This window comes from Lissotriton vulgaris, chromosome 9 (genome assembly GCF_964263255.1).
Source record: "Lissotriton vulgaris chromosome 9, aLisVul1.2, whole genome shotgun sequence".
NCBI classification, from domain to species: domain Eukaryota; kingdom Metazoa; phylum Chordata; class Amphibia; order Caudata; family Salamandridae; genus Lissotriton; species Lissotriton vulgaris.
The window spans coordinates 926,647,718-926,668,540 of record NC_141697.1 but is presented as its reverse complement, the minus strand read 5'-3'; the positions used below and the strand labels follow the sequence as shown (position 1 = coordinate 926,668,540).

Here is a 20,823-nt window from a genome sequence, read left to right as displayed (position 1 = left end):
CCCACCCTCACACACCCTCACTCACCTTCACACCCCTCACCCTCACACCCTCACCTCACTCACCCTCACACCTCCTCACCATCACACACCCTCACTCACACCCTCATCCACCCTCACACCCTCACCCACCCTCACACACCATCACTCACCTTCACACCCTCACACCCCCTCACCCCCTCATCCTCACACACCCGCACTCACCCTCACTCACCTTCACCCCTCACCCTCACACAACCTCACTCACTCTCACACCCTCACCCTCACACACATCACTCACCCTCACACCCTCACCAACCCTCCTCACATTCACACACCCTCTCACCTTCACTCACCCTCACACCCTCACCCACCTTCACTCACCCTCACCCACCCTCACTCACACCCTCACCCACCGTCACATCTTCACATACCCTCTCTCACCTTAACACCCTCACACCCCCTCACCCTCACACCCTCACCCCTCATCCTCACACACCCTCACTCACCCTCACATGCTCAGAACCCTCACACCCTCACTCACCCTCACACCCTCACTCACCTTCACCCCTCACACACCTTCACCCCTCACACACCATCACCCTCACACACCCTCACTCACCCTCACCCCCTCACACCCTCGCTCAGCTTCACCCCTCACACACCCTCACCCTCACACACCCTCACTCTCACACACCCTCACTCACCCTCACACCCCCTCACCCTCACACCCTCACCCTCACTCACCCTCACAACCCTCACACCCTCACTCACCCTCACTCACCTTCACCCCTCACACACCTTCACCCCTCACACACCATCACCCTCACACACCCTCACTCACCCTCACTCCCCCTCACACCCTCACTCACCTTCACCCCTCACACACCCTCACCCTCACACACCCTCACTCACCCTCACACCCTCACACACCATCACTCACCCTCACACCCCCTCACCCTCACACCCTCACCCTCACTCACCCTCACACCCTCTCACCCTCACCCACCCTCACTCACCCTCACCATCACACACCCTCACATCCTCACTGACCCTCACACCCTCACCCACCCTCACACACCCTCACTCACCTTCACACCCCTCACCCTCACACCCTCATCCTCACACCTCCTCACCATCACACACCCTTGCATCCTCACACCCTCACTCACACCATCACTCACCCTCACACCCCCTCACCCTCACACCCTCACCCTCACTCACCCTCACAACCCTCACACCCTCACTCACCCTCACTCACCTTCACCCCTCACACACCTTCACCCCTCACACACCATCACCCTCACACACCCCCACTCACCCTCACTCCCCCTCACACCCTCACTCACCTTCACCCCTCACACACCCTCACCCTCACACACCCTCACTCACCCTCACACCCTCACACACCATCACTCACCCTCACACCCCCTCACCCTCACACCCTCACCCTCACTCACCCTCACACCCTCTCACCCTCACCCACCCTCACTCACCCTCACCATCACACACCCTCACATCCTCACTGACCCTCACACCCTCACCCACCCTCACACACCCTCACTCACCTTCACACCCCTCACCCTCACACCCTCATCCTCACACCTCCTCACCATCACACACCCTTGCATCCTCACACCCTCACTCACACCATCACTCACCCTCACACCCCCTCACCCTCACACCCTCACCCTCACTCACCCTCACACCCTCTCACCCTCACCCACCCTCACTCACCCTCACCATCACACACCCTCACATCCTCACTGACCCTCACACCCTCACCCACCCTCACACACCCTCACTCACCTTCACACCCCTCACCCTCACACCCTCATCCTCACACCTCCTCACCATCACACACCCTCGCATCCTCACACCCTCACTCACACCCTCACCCACCCTCACACCCTCACCCACCCTCACACACCATCACTCACCTTCACACCCTCACCCCCTCATCCTCACACGCCCTCACACCCGCACTCACCCTCACTCACCTTGAAATGAAATGAAATGAAAATTGCACTTGTATAGCGCATAGCTACCCGGAGGCCTCGCAGCGCTTGTGAATGATTACTTAGTGCGGGCTTGGGGTAGATTAGCAGGTGTTAGCAAACAGGTGCGTTTTCAGGGCCTTCCTGAAGGACATGTGGTTGTTGTGTTCCCGGAGAGAGAGCGAGAGGGAGTTCAGAAGTCTCGCCGCCGTATGAGAGAAAGAGCGCCCTCCCAAGCGAGCTTTCTTGATTTTGACGGACATTGCCAGCTGGAGGGTACAAGAGCGAAGGGAACGGGACGGTACATATGGCGTGACCATAGGGTGTAGAATTACAGGGCCCGTTCGATGGAACGATTTGTGTAAAATACACATGGCTTTAAATTGCACTCTTGCCGCCACAGGGAGCCAATGGAGTTCCCTCAGGGCGTTCTTAGCTGACTGCCAGCGGGGGATGTTGTAGAGTAGGCGCGCCGCACTGTTTTGTGTGATTTGGAGCTTCTGAGTAACGGAGGTCGGGACTCCCATATAAAGAGCATTCCCATAGTCTAGGCGGGAGAGTATCAGGGCCTGGACCATGACCCTCCTCGCCTGGAATGGTAGCAAAGGGAGCACCTTCCGCAGCATCCTCATTAGCCCAAAACAGGTGGCGGCCGTCTTAGTAGCCTGGACCGAAAAATCAAGTGCTCTATCGAGCCAGATCCCAAGGCTCTTTATCTGGGACTTGGGGACGGGGAAGGAGCCTAAACATGGAGGCCAGATGGATGCAAGGGCAGAGGGAGAAGGGTTGCCCAGTAAGATGATGTCTGTCTTCTCCCCATTAAGCTTTAAGCAGGAAGATTGCATCCATCTGGCGACAGCCTCTAGACAGGGACCTAAGGTGGGGGACGATCCCTCAGAGTGGTCTAAAGAGACCACCAATTGGGTATCGTCCGCGTAGGTGACAATACGCACACCAAAGGGATGGACTATCCTGTCAGAAGGTGCCATGTAGGCATTAAAAAGGGTAGGACTTAGGGAAGAGCCCTGGGGGACCCCGCACCTAAGTGGGTGTTTGGGAGACACCGCTTCACCCTCAAAGACTTGAAAAAAACGCTCATCCAGGAAGGATGTCAGCCACTCTAGGGCCGCGCCCGACACGCCCATGCCCGCCAAACGATGTAATAATGTGGCATGGTTAACCGTGTCGAACGCGGCGCTGAGGTCTAGTAGAATGATGGCGACTTTTCCTCCCCGATCCAGCACGGCTCTCGCTTCTTCCGTTACCGCAAGGAGGGCGGTTTCGGTTCCGTGCTGAGGACGGAAACCTGTCTGAGAGGCACGCAATAGGCTATTGGACTCTAAATAGTCCATTAGGATGTTATTCACGTGCCTCTCAAGCAATTTACTCAGCCACGGAAGAAGAGAGATGGGGCGATAGTTTGCCCAGTTGCTCTGGTCGAGGTTGGTTTTTTGTAATAAAGCCTTCACCATGGCACATTTCCAAGATGGTGGAACAGATTTGGAAGAAATGGACGCGTTAAGAACGTCTAAGATGACTGGACGAACGACGTCCAAGACCTTGATGAGGGTCTGAGGAGGTGCTGGGTCATTGGGAGAGCCAGAGGTGATCTTAGGGATCAGTTTGTCTAGTCCAGGGGTGTCGAGAAGTGGGATTTCCTCCAGCTTACAAGGGACAGAGGGATCAGAGGTGATGAGGGATTTTGGATCGTCCGTAGTGTTGTTAAATGAGGAGTAAATGGCCTGAATCTTTTGAGAAAAAAAGACGGCCAGATCATTACAACGGCTTTGAGCGCCTTCAGCAGAGGGACGCTCAGCCGCAGGCGAAATAAGGGATTTAGCGATTTTAAAGATTTCCCTGGGGGCATTCGCCGCCGTATTGATTTTCCCTTCATAAAAAAGAACTTGTGCTGTTTTCATCTCCATTTTGTAGATTTTTATGGCAGCCCTATACTCAGCTTTTCTAGATTGAGAATAGTCCTGCCTCCAGGCTCTCTCAAGTTTTCGGCCCTCACACACCCTCACCCTCACACAACCTCACTCACTCTCACACCCTCACCCTCACACACATCACTCACCCTCACACCCTCACCAACCCTCGCTCACCCTCACACACCCTCACTCACCCTCACCCTCACCCACCCTCACACCCTCACTCACACCCTCACCCTCACCCACCGTCACATCCTCACACACCCTCACTCACCTTAACACCCTCACACCCCCTCACCCTCACACCCTCATCCTCACACACCCTCACTCACCCTTACAACCCTAACACTCTCACTCACCCTCACTCACCTTCACCCCTCACACACCTTCACCCCTCACACACCATCACACACCCTCACTCACCCTCACCCCCTCACACCCTCACTCACCTTCACCCCTGACACACCCTCACCCTCACACACCCTCACACCCTCACACACCATCACTCACCCTCACACCCCCTCACCCTCACACCCTCACCCTCACTCACCCTCACTCACCTTCACCCCTCACACACCTTCACCCCTCACACACCATCACCCTCACACACCCTCACTCACCCTCACCCTCACAACTTCACTCACCCTCACCCTCACAACCTCCCTCACACCCTCACTCACCTTCACCCCTCACACACCCTCACCCTCACACACCCTCACTCACCCTCACACCCTCACCCTCACACACCATCACTCACCCTCACACCCCCTCACCCTCACTCACCCTCACACCCTCTCACCCTCACCCACCCTCACTCACCCTCACCATCACACACCCTCACATCCTCACACCCTCACACACCCACACCCCCTCACCCTCACCCCCTCATCCTCACACACTCTCACACACCCTCACCCACTTTCACACCCTCACACACCCTCACATCTCCCCCTCATCCTCACTCACCCTCACACCTCCTCACCATCACACACCCTCACATCCTCACACCCTCACTCACACTCACATCCTCACACCCTCACTCACACTCACACCCTCACCCTCCCTCACACCCTCACACACCCACACCCTATCGCCCTCCCTCTATCTATTGCCCTCCCTCTATCTATCTATTGCCCCCCCTCTGTCTATCTATCGCCCTCCCTCTATCTATCTATTGCCCTCCTTCTATCTATCTATCGCCCTCCCTCTATCTATCTATCGCCCTCCCTCTATCTATCTATCGCCCTCCCTCTATTTATCTATCGCCCTCCCTATATCTATCTATTGCCCTCCCTCTATCTATCTATTGCCCTCCCTCTATCTATCTATCGCCCTCCTTCTATCTATCTATCGCCCTCACTCTATCTATCTTTCACCCTCCCTCTAGCTATCTATCGCCCTCACTCAATCTATGGCACCACCACAGCATCACCCAGGGGCACCACAGTATCACTCAGGGGCACCACAACATCACTATGCGCTACCACAGCATCACTGAACGCTACAGCATCACTCGTCGCCACCACAACATCATTCAGCGCCACCACAGTATCAATCTGTGCAACCATTCAACAACAACTGGTTCAAATATGTTCTCTCAATGTTTCAAGCTTTATTACAAATGTCACAAAAAGATGTTAATATTTCACTTCTGTTCTTGGATTTTCCTCACAATAAAATACATTGAACATAATCTTCACAAAAATTATTTACAAAACTTTAAGTGCATTGTAATGGCTGTTGCGTTGTAACAGATGCTTTGTAAAGGTAGGTGGTTGTAATGACTGCGTTGTAATGGATGTTTCCCGTGTGCCTTGTCACCGTAGCAACAAGTGCTCCAGGCACACCAGCAGGCTAAGATGCTTTGTGGGCAGGTCTGCAGTGGAAAGCTTACATGCTGTACACAAGGCTGTTTTTTGAAATACCGCATGATCCTCAAAGCGTGTCAGGGAGCTAAATTTGCGTTACCAATGCATTTTAATGCTGTGTTGCGGACACCGGCCTTAAAATACATTTCCCTAACCCCTGATGCGTGGCACTTAACAGAGGTGAAGATGCACTTATGCCCCTGTGTCTTGGGCTTAGAAGAAGAGAGAGTGGCTGCTTGCAAAATTCTTCATCTGAGGCCAGGCATCATGTTGGTACCACAAAGCACTCATGAGCATTGAAAGATTGAAGGTGGTTGCGGCAAGGGACAGGAGGAAGGGCATAAACAAAGATGGGGCAGCTGCAGTGGGTGCATAGCTCATCAGAATGTCCCAAAGTTCCCTCCCGCTGCTTCTCACTCATTTACTAAGTGTCCATTCAGCTCAGCCAATACGTAGACTCTGCCCCAGTTGTTTCTGTCCCAGTGATGACACCCCCCCCCCCCCCCCCCCCATCTCTTTATTGCTCTGTCTTGCTGTGCTTCTGTGCTCCCCGGTATTGCTTTTATTTCCCAATACGCTTCTCTGCCCCGACGTGCTGGTTCCGACCCCTGTATTGCCCCCCCCCCCCCCCCATGTTCCCCTTTTTTGCACCCTCAACTGCCTGTGCCCTCCGTTTCTTGCTCCCTCTTAAACTTCGTTTTTTCTTCAATCATGCTGTGCAGCATGGATGGCATTAAAAGCCATTGGCAAAGCCAATAGGTTCCAAAGGCAAGGCCTACTGGCTTTGCCAGTGCTTGTTAAACATGAATCTAAAGTCTGATTTTCAAAAGAACTCAGCTTAAAACCCAATATTTTAAAGCAGCTCTATCTAGAATGACACTGCCACCTAGTGGTCTGCTAAAATAATGTCTACTTGTAAATTGTAGAAAATAATGTGTTAGATGCATTATTTTGACTCACTATTCCCCACACAAATTGGCTAAAAAGCACTATGTTTTGTGGACTGTTCAAATGTTATAGCTGTGCAATTCGACGCAGCCTCCTTTCACTTTTCAAAACATATAACGCACCTTCTCAGCGGCGGCTCCTCCGCGGCGGCTCCTCCGCTATGGTAGAGGCACGTCGCACGCCCCCCCCCCCCCCCCCCCCCCGCCCCCCCCCGCCCCCCGCTTGAGTGCCAGGCAGCACACAGAAACAGGAAAAATAAAATGATAATAAAACCATTTTATTTATCTTTCTGCTTCGAGCAGCCAAGCATGGGCAGGGCGGGGCTGGCTATGAGGAGTTCAGGGGGAGTAGTGCACACTGTAAAAAGTGTGCATGAGGGTTTGTCCGGCTGTTTAATGCCGTCCAACCCGTCATGCGCACTTTGATCTCTCTCCACCCGAGCTGTGCTATACAGCTGGTTGGAGCAGAGGCACAGGCTCCTAGGCCTTTAGCGACCGATAAACAAGCCCGCTCAGGCCAATCGTGGCGCTGCTCTCGTGAGAGCAGCGTCTTGATTGGGGCCCAGGAGCTTGTGCTGTGTGCAGGGACCCCGAGGAGAAGAGTCCCGAGATGACGGCTGGCAGCGCAGCAGCGGGTAAGTGTTTTCTAATATATTTATGATATTCTCCATAACCCCACACCTTCCACTGCCTCACCACTTGTTAAGAAAGCGAGCCGCTACTGCTTCAGATGCACCTTCCATTTCTTTTTATTTTCCCATTTTGGCGTCCTGCCTCTTCCGCGCAGATTACAGAACAGGGAATCCACTTGAAAAGGATGAATGGGGCAGTTAAATATCGCAGAGGTCTGATATTCATGTGCCTCAGGCAGCAGTGGTCACCGTTACGTTATCTTAAAATAAATATATATATATAGTGTCCGCCAAGTAACAGCTTGTCATTTCCAGTAAATGGGAAGAGACAGTCTGTGTGTGACTGACAAAATCTTGAGCCATTGGCTGAAAGAGGCTGGTTGAAAAAAGTCAATGGTTGGAAAGGGTGGACCTACAGCCTACTCTATGTATAATATAAGCACCAGGTCGCTTTGACAGCTGCGCTGTCAAAATCCAGACCTATAAATGCTAGTTTCAAAGTGGAATTATTTGTTCGCATAAGAAGAGAAGAGACTCTCCATGATTGTGCAGGGCAAGATCATTGTGTGAAGAGAAAACGCTGAAAAATGGTGAATAACAAAATGAAAAATAGAAGAGTCGGCACCAAGGCCGGATGGCCGTAACGGTCATCTGGCATTTCCCCGGGAGGCTGGAAGGGTGGGGTCTGGTTTTGCAGCAGTGCTGGGCGGTTTTGTTACTGGGGACCAGTTTTGCAGCGATGCTGCAATTTCGATCCCCAGTAACAAAAGCAGCAGTGCTTCACACTTGTACCCAGACCCCTTCTGGAAGCTGGTCTGACAAAATGGCCAGGGCTGCTCTGGGTTCCCAGCCCGGCCCTGGTCAGCACAGCTGAAATTTCTAAGATGGCGGCTGTGGCCACATTCCAGGAATGGTCTGATGATAGCTGAGCGGTGGAATGTGCTTGCAAAGTCGTTCTGGAAAGCAGTGAGGCGATGAGTAACCGCCAAATGTCAGCTTGTACCTCTCAGGGGGGGGGGGGGGGGAGCGGCCGACATGAAAGCAAATCTACCAGCAAGAATAGGAAAAAAATACAGTTGGGTCACCAGCCCTTTAACCCAGTGCTCACTTTGAGCTGGTGGTTGCCCCTGGCATTTGTTTTCAGAGATCAGCACTGTTTTTCTACATCAGGGATTTACCGAGAGCCAGAGAGGGAAAAACAAACAAAGTGGAAAGACGGAGAAAGAGAAAGACAGAAAAAAACACCTCATACAGAAAGAAAGCAGGGACCTGCATGAGTGAGATAAAGGACCAGGAAGTGTCTGGCAGCGGGTTAATGGGGCCTGAGGTGCACAATAAACTACACAGCCTTGGTATTGAGTGCACCGACATCTAATTGCACAGACCTGGACTTTTGAGCAGAGCTTTGGGCACCGGTACCCATAATTTTAAAAATCAAGCCCGGTTCCACCCGACCTGGTCGTGGTGGCCTTTATCACATGAAACTTGTAAAACAATAACCGCCTTTGAAAACCAATGATGCTTTTTTATTTATTTGGTGCACAGTAATAATATTAATTTTTAATTTCTGTGACATTTGTGATATTCCTATCGTTTTAGGTTGCGATAAATAACAGATTTTACTAATGTACTTATTAATGGCTTTCACTTTATCGATCTCAGAAGGATCAAAAACATAGGGAAACCCTGCTGGGATTAAAGTCTGTGTGCAGGTCACACATATCAACTGAACACTTATGTCTCAGTTGAAGGTACAATAGCTCATGTTAAAAGTAAGACTTATGAGATATTACGAGTAAGGCGTATAAGATATTGTAACAAGCAGTGCTTTAAATGGGCCGGTACTCACCAGTACTAAGTACCGGCACTTCTTAGATTTATCACTCTGAGTACCGGCACTTCTCCACTGCAGAGGAAAGTACCAGTACTCATGAAAAGGTAGCCGCATTGGCTGTGAGTGCTGGTGAGCAGGAGTGGAACGTGTCTCTGGCAGCCAAGGCGCCGCTTCTGTAGCCCCAATCTAAGCCCCAGCTGAATTATTCAGCAGGGTTCATATGAATAATGTCCGGGTGCTCACCATCACGCTGTGCAGGGTCCATTCAGGCCCTGTATTATCACATTCACACTATCGTGTGCATTTGTGCAAACACAGGAATGATGGCAGTCCCCTGGCAGTGGTAATTAAAAAAGCTATGGTGTGTGAAGAGTATAAAATGGCTTTTATCACATCCAACTCTTTTGTGTGTCTGCTTATGTTTGTGTTTGCCTGCATTTGTTTGCCTGTTTGTTGTAAGAAAAAAGCGAGAGAAAGAGAGAGAGAATCAAGACACTCTCAGGAGGTATTTTAAAGAAATTGGGTGGCAATTTGTGTGTACATGTCTGCTCTGCGAGAAAGGCTCATAAGTAACGTAAACGGGAGGATTGGTGGGTGGGTGAGTGAGTGAGTGAAAAGTTAGATGGATTGGTGAGTGAAAGGGTGGATATATAGATGGATGGATGAATAAATGGATAGATGAGTGAAAGAATGGATGGATGTGTGAAAGAGGGTGGATGATTTGATAAAAGGGCGGATGATAGGTGGATAAGTGAAAGATTGGATGGATGAATGACAGGGAGGAAGGATGGATGAAAGGGTGGATGATGGATGAGTGAAAGAAGGGCTTGAGTGAAAGAGTGGATGGGTGAAGGAGTGAAAGGGTTGATACATAGATGAGCAAAAGGATCGATAGATGATTGAAAGGGTGGATTAAGAGATGGATGAGTGAAAGGATAAATAGATAGGTTTGGAGATGGATGGATGGATAGGTTTGGATATGATGGGTGGACAGACGGAATGGTGAAAAACTGAATGATGGATGAAAGACTGAATAGACAACAGAATGTAACGGGTAAATGGTTGACATCAGCAGGTAAATTGTTGGATGAAAAGATGAATGGATAGATCGAAGGAGGAAACAAGAGATCTTCTGGGGAGGGTCGTGATGAGTGGGGTGATTTGCTTGATGCCATAAGAGCTTTGGTTTGAAGTGGGGGTATTTTCAGTTTCTTCCTACTCACATGCTCAAAAATATATAGTATTGTGCCAAACAACAGCATTTAATAGTATGGTATTCAGAAGGTACATCTATTGCAAAAAAAGGAAATGTTAACATAATATTGCATTTGTCTTTCATTTTGTGTAATGAGTTAACCTGCTTTGTTTATATAAACACATTTCTCATTTGCTATGGTGTGTGCTGCAACTATTATAGAAGTCAAGTATCATCAAGTCTTGCCCTTAGCCCCGCCCCTAGCCCCGCCCACTTCCTACACCCCTAGCTTATTTTAATGAGTACTGCACCTATTTTTTCCCATTTAAAGCACTGATTACAAGTGTGCAGTTGGCAAACATGGGAAGTAGCTGGAGTTTTTCCAAATTACCCTGACCGCACATGTTTTGCCCCTCATTACTGTTTTCAGCATCAGGAGGTCTGCTTTGCAGTAGTGGCTGCTACTGAACAGGGTTGGTGGGGCGCGGGGGAGTGGTGGGAGGAATACAAAAATAAATAAAATCACTTACCTGAATACTGCCAGCCGTGGCCTCTCCTCCGTCCTCTTCTCCACAGCTGGAAGCACACAGCCTCCCAGAATCCCCTAGCCAATCACAATGCTGCCATACAGCTGATTGGTCTGAGCACCATGGTTCAGTGCTCAAAGAGGGACTGAGAGGCGATGCATGTTCTCCACCCAGGCTGTACAATACAGACTGTGGAGAACACACAAAGAGCAAAAGACAGTTTGGCTGGCCCGAGATGGCCAGCCAAACCATCATGTGCACTTAAGGTGTTGTCACCACTACTCCTCCCTCATCGTCACGGGAGCCCGGCCCCGCCCTAACCTAAACTGGCTTCAACTGTAAGCTGAATACAAAAAATAAAATGTTAATAACGTTCTGGAACGTTATTATCATTTAATTTTTTGCATTGAGCTTGCAGTTGAAGCAGTGGAGTGACGCTCCTCCGCCTTGGTGGAAGAGCCGCCGCTGCTGCTCTACCCAGAGCAGGAAATGGCGCTGTAGAAAGCTACCACTCTCTTTGTCCAAGCTGTGTGGCTTTGGCCATGAATTGGCTGCAGTCTTTGTTCAGGTATTATTTTTATGAGGCCACCTGCTGCCCACCAAGAACTTTCTTGGACCAGGGGAAGTGACCATAGAAGGATTGTTATGCTCCTTTCGAGTGGAGGTGATTCCCTTCCAGACACATCTACTTGTCTTTACAATGGATTCTCCTTTAATAATGGGAGAAGGAAGAAGAACTCTGCAGGAGGACCTGCAAGGAAGGGAAAGACAGTAGCTCTGACTACTACGAAAGCCAAAGGAGCACCCTACAATGTCAGGGCCCTCGCATGTAACAAACAATACTCATACACATCACATGTAACGAGGGTGGAACAGAGGCCATATACTGCCACACTATAAGTAATACAAAGGTAGAACTAATAGAGAAGTCTCCCTGCTGGGATGCAGGTAGAAGTAAAGGCCTGTAGCCACAGAGGATTAATCAGTTGTCATTGCCTCGTGACATAGAGCCCCATGTGAAAGGAGTGCCATCTTCAGGGTCCTCCTATAAACCATCAAAGTCTAGTAGCACTTCTCTTGGTAACAAACAGATATAATCATGAACAGCGCGCATTAGAGGACACATTTTGTGTGTTTCAATGCCAGGTGAGTCAGAATGAGAAAACGAATAGCAGAACGTCAGTGCGCCAGGTACTTTCAACACTAGTGTGGTATAATAACAACCAACCCCATTTTTGCAGCATTCGTAAATATATTAGGTAGGTTTCTTATGTGTGTCTGCCATTCAATGTGTCATAACATGCTGATGTGTTCAGAAGAGTTTCCTTTTATTTGACTCAGGCCTTGAGTAGCCGCTTAACCCCTTCCATGCTGGTGACGAACCCCAGCCGTCATGCACTAAAGTGCTCGTGTGCTGATGACGGCTGGGGTTCGTCATGGCCCGCCCCTGTTCGTTTGTTTACCGCACAGGGGCGGAAACCTGCCAGCAGTGAAGGGGTTAAGGTGCACATGTAAAGATGAGGATAGTGAACATGCAAACATTGAGGATTTATAAATTAAAAATCTGTGGGTGTGCCAAAAGGATCTTGAATGGACTACCTTCAGAGAAGAAAGTTACAGCCTTGTTTAAAATTGTCAAGGCCAAGATCAATAAATTATTTAAATATCACAGTAGTTATGTTTTTAGAAAGAACTGATAAAGACTTATGTTTATCATGGTACGCAAGAGCAGGGTGGTATGTTCTGTAGGTCACGATTGACAAATGGCGATATCAACTTTTACTATTCTATGGAGCACAACACAGTTATTATAAATGTGATTTTGAGAGGATAATTCCTTTTGTGTACTCTGCTAGTACTTCAGAATTACCAATCAACAGACTGGGTGACAGAGTAAACAGGCTGTCAGGCCTGCGAGGAATTAGCATTAATATATAATCCAATTTTAGTATATTTCCAACAGGAAAGTGATCACATTGGCTTGGGGTTGAAGGTAAGGACAATCTACTGTGGGCACTGTGATACTACCCATTGTCATGGAAATTTTGACGAGAAATGTTGGTTTTCCTTCCTTAATGATACTGAAATCTATTTTCCAAAAACCAATTAATAACATTCCTTTAGATTTACATAAAGGTTTGATACTTCAGAGTTGCCAGCACTGGACCACTTTAACCGCACTGTTATTTTTGTCATATGAATTGAAGCCAGTGAACAAACCACCCTATAATGTCATTACTCATAATAGCACCCCAGTTGGCTGAGATGGTGGTACAGTTTGTAGGTTGTGCCTGAGTCATTACATGCACTGTCACATGCAAAATCTCTTGTAAACAAAAAGCTTCAAAGGAGCTTATAGCCAGCCCATTACTTACCATTGGTTGCCTTTGATGTCCCTCTCATTGCCTTGCTTCTCATTGGCCAGCACCCCCTGCTTCCTCTTCGGCTCCAAGTGTTTGCCCCTGCCGTGAAGCATGGGCCAACTGTAGCGTCCTGTCTGCTGCCAGTGCCCTTACACTGGTCGCATGCTTCTGCTGTCCCTTTTTTTAGGTCTTGCCTGGCGTTGCAGCACAAAGCGCTGCTTGCTGGGCGAGAGATATTGTAGGAGAGCAGATTTCAGGAGGAGACTTGAAGCCCGGCCCCTCATTTTCATTAGCTGGCATCACCATTTCTGCTAAACGGTGGCATTCCATTGGAAATTAGGTATTTTTGTTTCCACCCTTTTTACCTTTTTGTCCCGACTGTCTTGTCTGCTTTGCGGCTGTCGCAAAGCATTTTCTTATCTTTGTAGGGCCATCTGTTTTCACTCAGCCCCATGTTTATTTTTGCTTTGTGCTTTCAGAGAAAGGGAAAGCGCGATACAAATATAAACAATAGGCTGAGTGAAAACAGATGGCGATCGCTTGTTTTCTTTTCTTGTAGCTCTTCCTTATTTTTGCTGCCAGGTGATTGCCACATGTAGTCCCTGGCAATCACTACCTTTCTCCTCTTCCGCTTTCAAAACTCGCACCTATGTCTTGGACGGGCAACAGTTTGTCACTATTTGTTAGGTAATTCTGTGTGAGAGAGAGAGCGGATTGTTTGGGGCATTTCTGTTTTCGGCGACAAGATCACACACAGTCATATCGCGCTTCACACTGACTTGTAACTCCGAGGGCACGGCGGGCCCTTGGATCAAAGCTACTGGCACTGACTCCTATCTGGATAGAGTAGATAACGCATCCCTCAATTCGTTTTACCCAGGAGTGCCCGAGCCCGGGGCAGGGAGGCTGCATGGCTCATGCTGACTTGGGCTGGACTTCGCCTGGTGGCCACCGCGCCCCGTAGCTCTCTTAACCCGATACCGGGCGCTGCGCGGCCACAGGGCGGGGTGAGCTGCCCTCACCATGGAGCTCCGCTGGTTCGTGCTGCTGCACTGCTGGGCCCCTGCGGCTGCTGCTCCAGGTAAAAAAAAAATCTAGGCCCTGGCTGTCCTCAAACATATCTGCAAGTCGAAATAATATCTATACTACTTTTTCCCAGGATTGCCTACATTTATACGTTTCCATTTTATGGAAACGTTGCTGTGCCCCGTTCTTCCAAATGTGGGTCTGCGTGTGTGTGTGCCTCAAGTTCAGTGTGTGTGTGTGTTGGCATACCATAATGTGTAGCACAGGGGTATTGTGTGTCGGGGAGCACAAAGGCAGAGAGCGAATGTCAACATAAGCACTGCTGGCCTGTCCTTCCCAGTGCTGGTACTGACTCCTATCTGGATAGAATGTATGATGTTACAATGCATACATTTACAAGGCATGCCTTTACAAAGCAGTTTTTGCACCGCAACATCCCTTACAACGCACATATTTAATTCACATACCATTACAATGAATTTTTTAAAACTACATTTACAATGCATTCCATTACATTGCTTTATACCTTTACAACGCATACCATTACAACGCATACCATTACATTGCATTTAAGGTAAGTGTTGGATAGTGTAGGGGTACTATGCTTTGTAATTGTATGCGTGGTAATGACTTACGATGTAATGCCTGCATTGTAGTGTTATGCGTTATAGTGTCATGCGTTGTAGTGACATGCACTGTAATGGTTGCGTTGTAGTGAAATGTGTTGTAAAGGATGTTGTGATGTAACGACTGCGTTCTAAATGTAGTGCGATGTGATGACTGCGTTGTAAAGGTTGTTTTCCAACTGGATAGAGTAGATAACGCATCCCTCAACTCATTTCACCCAGGAGTGCCTGAGCCCGGGGCAGGGAGGCCGCATGGCTCATTCTGACTTTGGCTGAACTTCGCAGAGCGGGGAGAGCTGCCCTCACCATGGAGCTCCGCGGGTTCCTGCTGCTGCACTGCTGGGCCCCTGCGGCTGCTGCTCCAGGTAAAAAAAATCTAGGTCCTTGCTGTCCTCTGACATATCTGCAGGTCGAAATAATCTCTATACTACTTTTCCCCAGGATTGCCTACATTTATTACGTTTCCATTTTATGGAAACGCCGCTGTGCCCCTTTCTTCCAAATGTGGGTCTACTTATGTGTGTGCCTCTAGTTCGGTGTGTGTGCATGTGTGCATACCATAATGTGTAGAACAAGGGTATTGTGTGTGTGGGGAGCACAAAGACAGAGTGAGAATGTCAACATGAGCAGCGTGTGTGTGTGAGTGAGAGAGAGATGAGGGAAAATAAGGGAATTGGAGACTGTATGCATTTGTGCTTGCTGCAGGCAACGTTTGTGACAATATGAGGGAAATACACAATAAAACCCCGCCCAGCAGATAATGAAACAGGCCACAATCAGATAAAAAACTGTCTGACACTCTGGCCTGTCAGACTAGCCCTCCGGGCACTGCCTAATTGCCCCTTAGGCCAGTCCAAACCTGGGCAGCAGGGAATGAGTGAACATGGACGGTGCGGGTGAGGACACACAAGAGCATCGTATGTCTGTACAGAGGAGAGTGTAGATGCGGGCAAACAGGCATGCAGGCCCGGACTGGCCGTTGCAGGCACCGGGCAAACCCCCGCCTACACGTCCCTGTAGGAAGCCTGTTCTGGTGTGTCCGCAAACTCCGCACACGAAGCATGTGTACATTCAAGCGTAGTGAATGAGTGCATAAAGCGAGTGTGTTTGTACAAGGAAAGTGAGTCTGTGCATATACAAAGTGTGGGTGACTATATGCAATAAAAGTGAGTGTGTACGTGCAGAGTTTGTGTACCTACATTAAAGAGTGTGCTGTGCGTGTGCTTACTGCCACAGTGTGTGGCTGTGTACAAGCACATAAAGGGAGCTTTTTGTGGGCATGCAATGGTTGAGTGCATAGAGCGACTCTGCTTATGTGCTTGTCTATATGTGTAGGAATATTGTTCATGTGTGTAAAAATAAAGCATTCAGACACTGGTGGGTATTTGGGATGAATGTGTGTGCGTGGGGGGCGTGACATGAGCGTGTGTGCATAAACACAAAGAATGAGTGTGTGCACAAGGAGAGGGCAATCAACGGTTACAGGGACATCCAGTCCACGGCAACTTGGAGGAGAGAGGTAGAACATGGGTCTGGAAGTGTGATTTGTATGTATGCTGACAAAACTCAATAAAATACGTTTAAAAATCAGAGGGCAAGTCAACAGATCCTTGTCTGGCAGATCCTAAACTTATTTTGTTGACAACAATGTACAACGTTTTCTTCGGTGACACTTCCAAAATACTCTGTCCCATTCGTTGCAGTGGAAAACATATGTTTGTGCCTCCTTTCAAATGTAAATACTCGTCTCTTTTTTAAAGCTAGCATCCTCAGGCAGTGTAGCGCATGCAACAAACTGCACTTAACCCTAAAATCCGCAGCTGAGGAATCACACAATACCTACTCACCCATAAACCCCATGCGCACACTACTTATAGTGGGTTTTCCTTCTGACCATCGCATTGTACCAAGAAGTCCTCCGAGAGCCACACTCCCTGTAGGGCACGCGCACGCTTATAAGCGCATAAAACAAAAAAAGCAAGCATTTGTAATGCAAAAGGTCTCGCATTTACACAAGTTTGAGCTATTGACATTGTAAATAACAATGTGTTTTTTAATGTTTTGGTCTATAAAACATAAAGAAAAGGCATCGCCATTTACAATGCCAATAGCTTAAACTCGCGTAAATGCGAGACCTATTGCATTGCAAATGCTTGTTTTACTTTGCTGCTGAACTCTAAGAGTGCATGAGTTTGCAGTCCACCTCTTTCCTGTTGTTTTGCTTGCTCCCTTCTACCCGCTGTTGCTTGCTTTCTCCCTTCTCCCACTGTCTTTGGTCTTTCTCCCACCTCCACCCTCACCCCTCCCTTGTGTTGCTCACCTTTTCCTCTCTTCTCCCCCTGTCCTGATGCCCTTCCCACTTCACCCCTACTGTCTGTTGTCTCTTCACACCCTCCTCCTGGTGTCCTGTCCACCCCAGTTGCTCCTGCCATGTTCAACCCTCCCACCTGCCACAGAAACATTAACAAAGCGAAACAGCTCTCGCATACGGGACCCTGTGCAACATGGCTGAATGTAAAAAATAAAGAAATAAAGTAGCACTATGACACGATGTACACTGGCCATTTCATAGCACTTTCTTTTCTTTAGCCATGTTGCACAGCAGCCCCACTGCTGTTCAAGATGTCTACAAAACTTTGACAAAGCTCATTGATCTCGCATAGGCAAAACCATTTGGCTTCACCAATGCTTGTTTTTTTCATTTGCCATAGAAAACAAATAGTCATCTAGATAAAGCAGTAAAAGAATTTAAATCTCTACAGTTTAATTAGAGCTTATAAAGTCCACACAAAATGTTCTACGGTATTGCCCTTGTTCCACAATGCATTTTAGTGGGGTAAAGCCTTTTCTTGTTGGGGTCCATCAAAATACATTTGACCACCTTCTGATACCTGGACCTCTCATCTCTAGGCACGTGAACTTAGAGGCAGGCAGGTGGGCACCTACCTTCGATCCTATCAGTTTGTCATTATCATCTGATTAACTCCTGGGAAAGTGATCATGGTGATTCTTCATAGAGAATAATGAGGGGAGGAACATATGTCTCACAGACAATATTTGCATTGATATGTAACATTAACCATAGTTTGTGTTTTGGAAAATTTCAGCTTACGATTTCTCTGAGGAAACACGATGAGGTACACATAGTTCTTGTGTCCTCCCATGTATTCAGTTGTATCTAATGCATATCAGACTAGGGAGTATCAGAGCACTTTACAAGAGGTATGTACATTACAATAGCAAATGTCTGCTGTTGCTATTGCGTTGGGGCTAGTCAATAGCTCCTTGGAAATACATGGCTTTCAATCAATACAGTTTGGATCACATTCTGTTATTCAGTGCAGACAAAGGGAGATGTCACAGTGCACTTACCTGTCAGCATGATGAGGGACCTTCCCTTGGACATACACGCTCATCCCCACACGAAGTCCGCCATTGAGCCTACTGCAGAAAGGAATCGGCTGTAAGGAAACAGAAACAAGAGTTACTGATAGGAGCGCTCTGCCTCCCTGCCTCCGCCTATCCATGGAAGGCCACTGGTAAGAGAGCCACAAGTGTTGGCTGGGCAGAAGGGCAGGTAGGAGCTGGAAAGATTGAGAACACATAAGATTAAAACTAGATGTAAAGACACCAAAATATGTGTCATTTGCTTCAAAAGGCCAATGCAACCAATATTTTAAATGCTCCAGTGTTTCCTAACCCTGCAATTTCCTACCTGTGATTTTCCTTGCACTAACTCCTACTTTTCTTCCTGAGAGTCATTACTTCAATGATTCTCAGTCGGATTCTCAGTCTGGTGCTTGGTCTGACCCAGGGGATAGGCATACTTGCCTTCCCTAAAATTTTGGGAAACTGCATTACCACCTATTGCTTGCTTCTTATTACACTCCTTAAACCAAAGTAAACACGATTGAGTGATTCCAGGATAAAGATAGGATAAAAGAACACAGTTAAGCCAAAGGGCGTATACCACTATGTAATTCATATACAAAAAGGCCAAACATTACCGGAGTACTTGGTGTCTAGAGTCCTCTCCATGAGATACCACAACAACAGACAGAAGTGCTATCGAAGTGTGTGAGGCCATTGCAAACATCTAGAAGTGACATACCACTCTAGCCCAGCCAGGTAGTATTTTGTGGAGTTGGCAGGAGTAGCAGCTTCTATCACTGACTTTGGGTCATGAAGGCAACTGCAAGAGCAGAATGAAATCAAAGTTTGAGAGTCATGTTTACATTCTGCAGTAACCAATCCTTGCCCCTCATTTAGCCAGTCAGAAGCCATCTAATTGGTGCTCTTCCACTGTAGAAAGGGATAAGTGGTCTTAACCTTTCCTCCCTCTTCCATATCAGAGGGGGGGGGGGGGGGTAATCCTACTCAGGACACAGCACACATTTCCCAAATGTGATCCCATAAGGAGGAGCAATACTTGCAATTATACTAGTTATGGCAGGGCTAGGGGTCGCCAAAGTTGCAAAGCCACTGACCTTGCAACTTTGCAGTTTTTTTTACTGTACAAGCTTCCCAAAGCTGATTTTTTTTTATTGGAGCTAAAGAGGGGTCCCATGCTGCAATGAAAAATGTCCCTATGCCACATAGGACTGGGAGCATCAGCAACTTACCTTTTAGGTCGCAGCCTACCATCGAACGCAGCTGTGTGGTTTGCGAAAGACATCTTGGGTAGTTTAAGAAAGTTGACCTGGGAATGCATTCTGCCCGTAGCTTGCCATTGGCTTTGTGGTTTGTAACTCACATTTTCATGCTTCCCATTTGCTGCCTTTATTTGTTTTAGGGTGTCCAGGTTCAGTTTGCCCCACCCAATGTGAAAGCTGTGTTCATTGTATTCTTCCACACACTTGTTTTCTGTCAACAGGCCTTTAAATCTGGTTCTTACCGTGTCACATTTGCTCGGCATTCAAAGACCAAGGTCAAATGTCAAGCAGTGTTTTCGTGGCAGCCATGTTATTTTGGTTTCGGCTGACTTCAAAGTGAGAGCATTTCCAGAAAAGAGGAATGTAGCGTACTTTCTCCATGGAACCTGCTTGTGTCCTTTATAGGTCTCGCCTTTGCAGCGCACACGCGCTGCATAGGAGGGGACCTTTAGCAATCGATCAGCATTTTGGCTAAAAGCGTGCACGTTTTGCATTGCTTTGTATTGCAATGCGTGCAAGTTTGCCGTTTCTCTTGCGGGAGCGAGTATCAGTGCCATCTGTTTGTAATTATGTTGAAAACAGATGGTGCCCATGCTCGATGCCACAAGGGAAACGCTGTGTGTGTCTGGTGTACCATCTACTTTTTTGATGTGCTCGCCTATTTTAAAAGGTATTCTCACAACAACTCCGTTTGTCGCTTTTATCCTCGTTTCTTTTAAATTGTTCTTTTTACCCTTGTGCAATAACTTAAGCTGCTCGAACTATTATCCATGAGATAATGTTAATAATGCGTTTACAACCCTTCACAACTCCATCAGCTGGGAAGAGGTGCAGCAGGCAACTGCTAAAGAGGCGTTTAATTAGGTTTATTAATGCTCCATTCAAAGTGTGTCTTCATTAATAGGTTACTTCGTAAAAGTGTCTTGTGTCACCTGTCGTGAACTGACGGCTGTAACTCACTGTGTAATGCACTATGTAAAGGCGGCCACAAAATACAGAAACTGTGAATTAAACTTTACAGGAAATGGCAGCCGAACAATGGGGAGAGGGAGGGCGGGTGTGATTTATGCTTCCAGATTATGAGGTGGAAGTGCTCTGGCAACTACACCGCCCCCTCCCCACAGTTGCAGGCCAAACTTGAGCGAAGAGAAGAACGTGCAGTGTTGCAGATCCTGAGCTAACTTTTGTGCACCTTGGTGAGTGGCAGTGTATTCCCTGTCATAAAGATTATCTGTTGTTTTTTAATTAT

At 48.1% G+C, this 20,823-nt stretch overlaps 1 protein-coding gene across 10 annotated transcripts in view; it reads right to left on the bottom strand.

The window, feature by feature from the left end:
- LOC147692538 (galectin-4-like) overlaps positions 1–20,823 on the bottom strand; it is a 158,687-nt gene that overhangs the window by 112,451 nt on the left and 25,413 nt on the right. For all 10 annotated transcript variants that reach the window (XM_086938757.1, XM_086938756.1, XM_086938760.1 and 7 more), the window contains exon 2: positions 18,295–18,383. In XM_086938757.1, the coding sequence (XP_086794883.1) occupies positions 18,295–18,383 (89 nt within the window). The remainder of the gene's footprint in view (positions 1–18,294; positions 18,384–20,823) is intronic.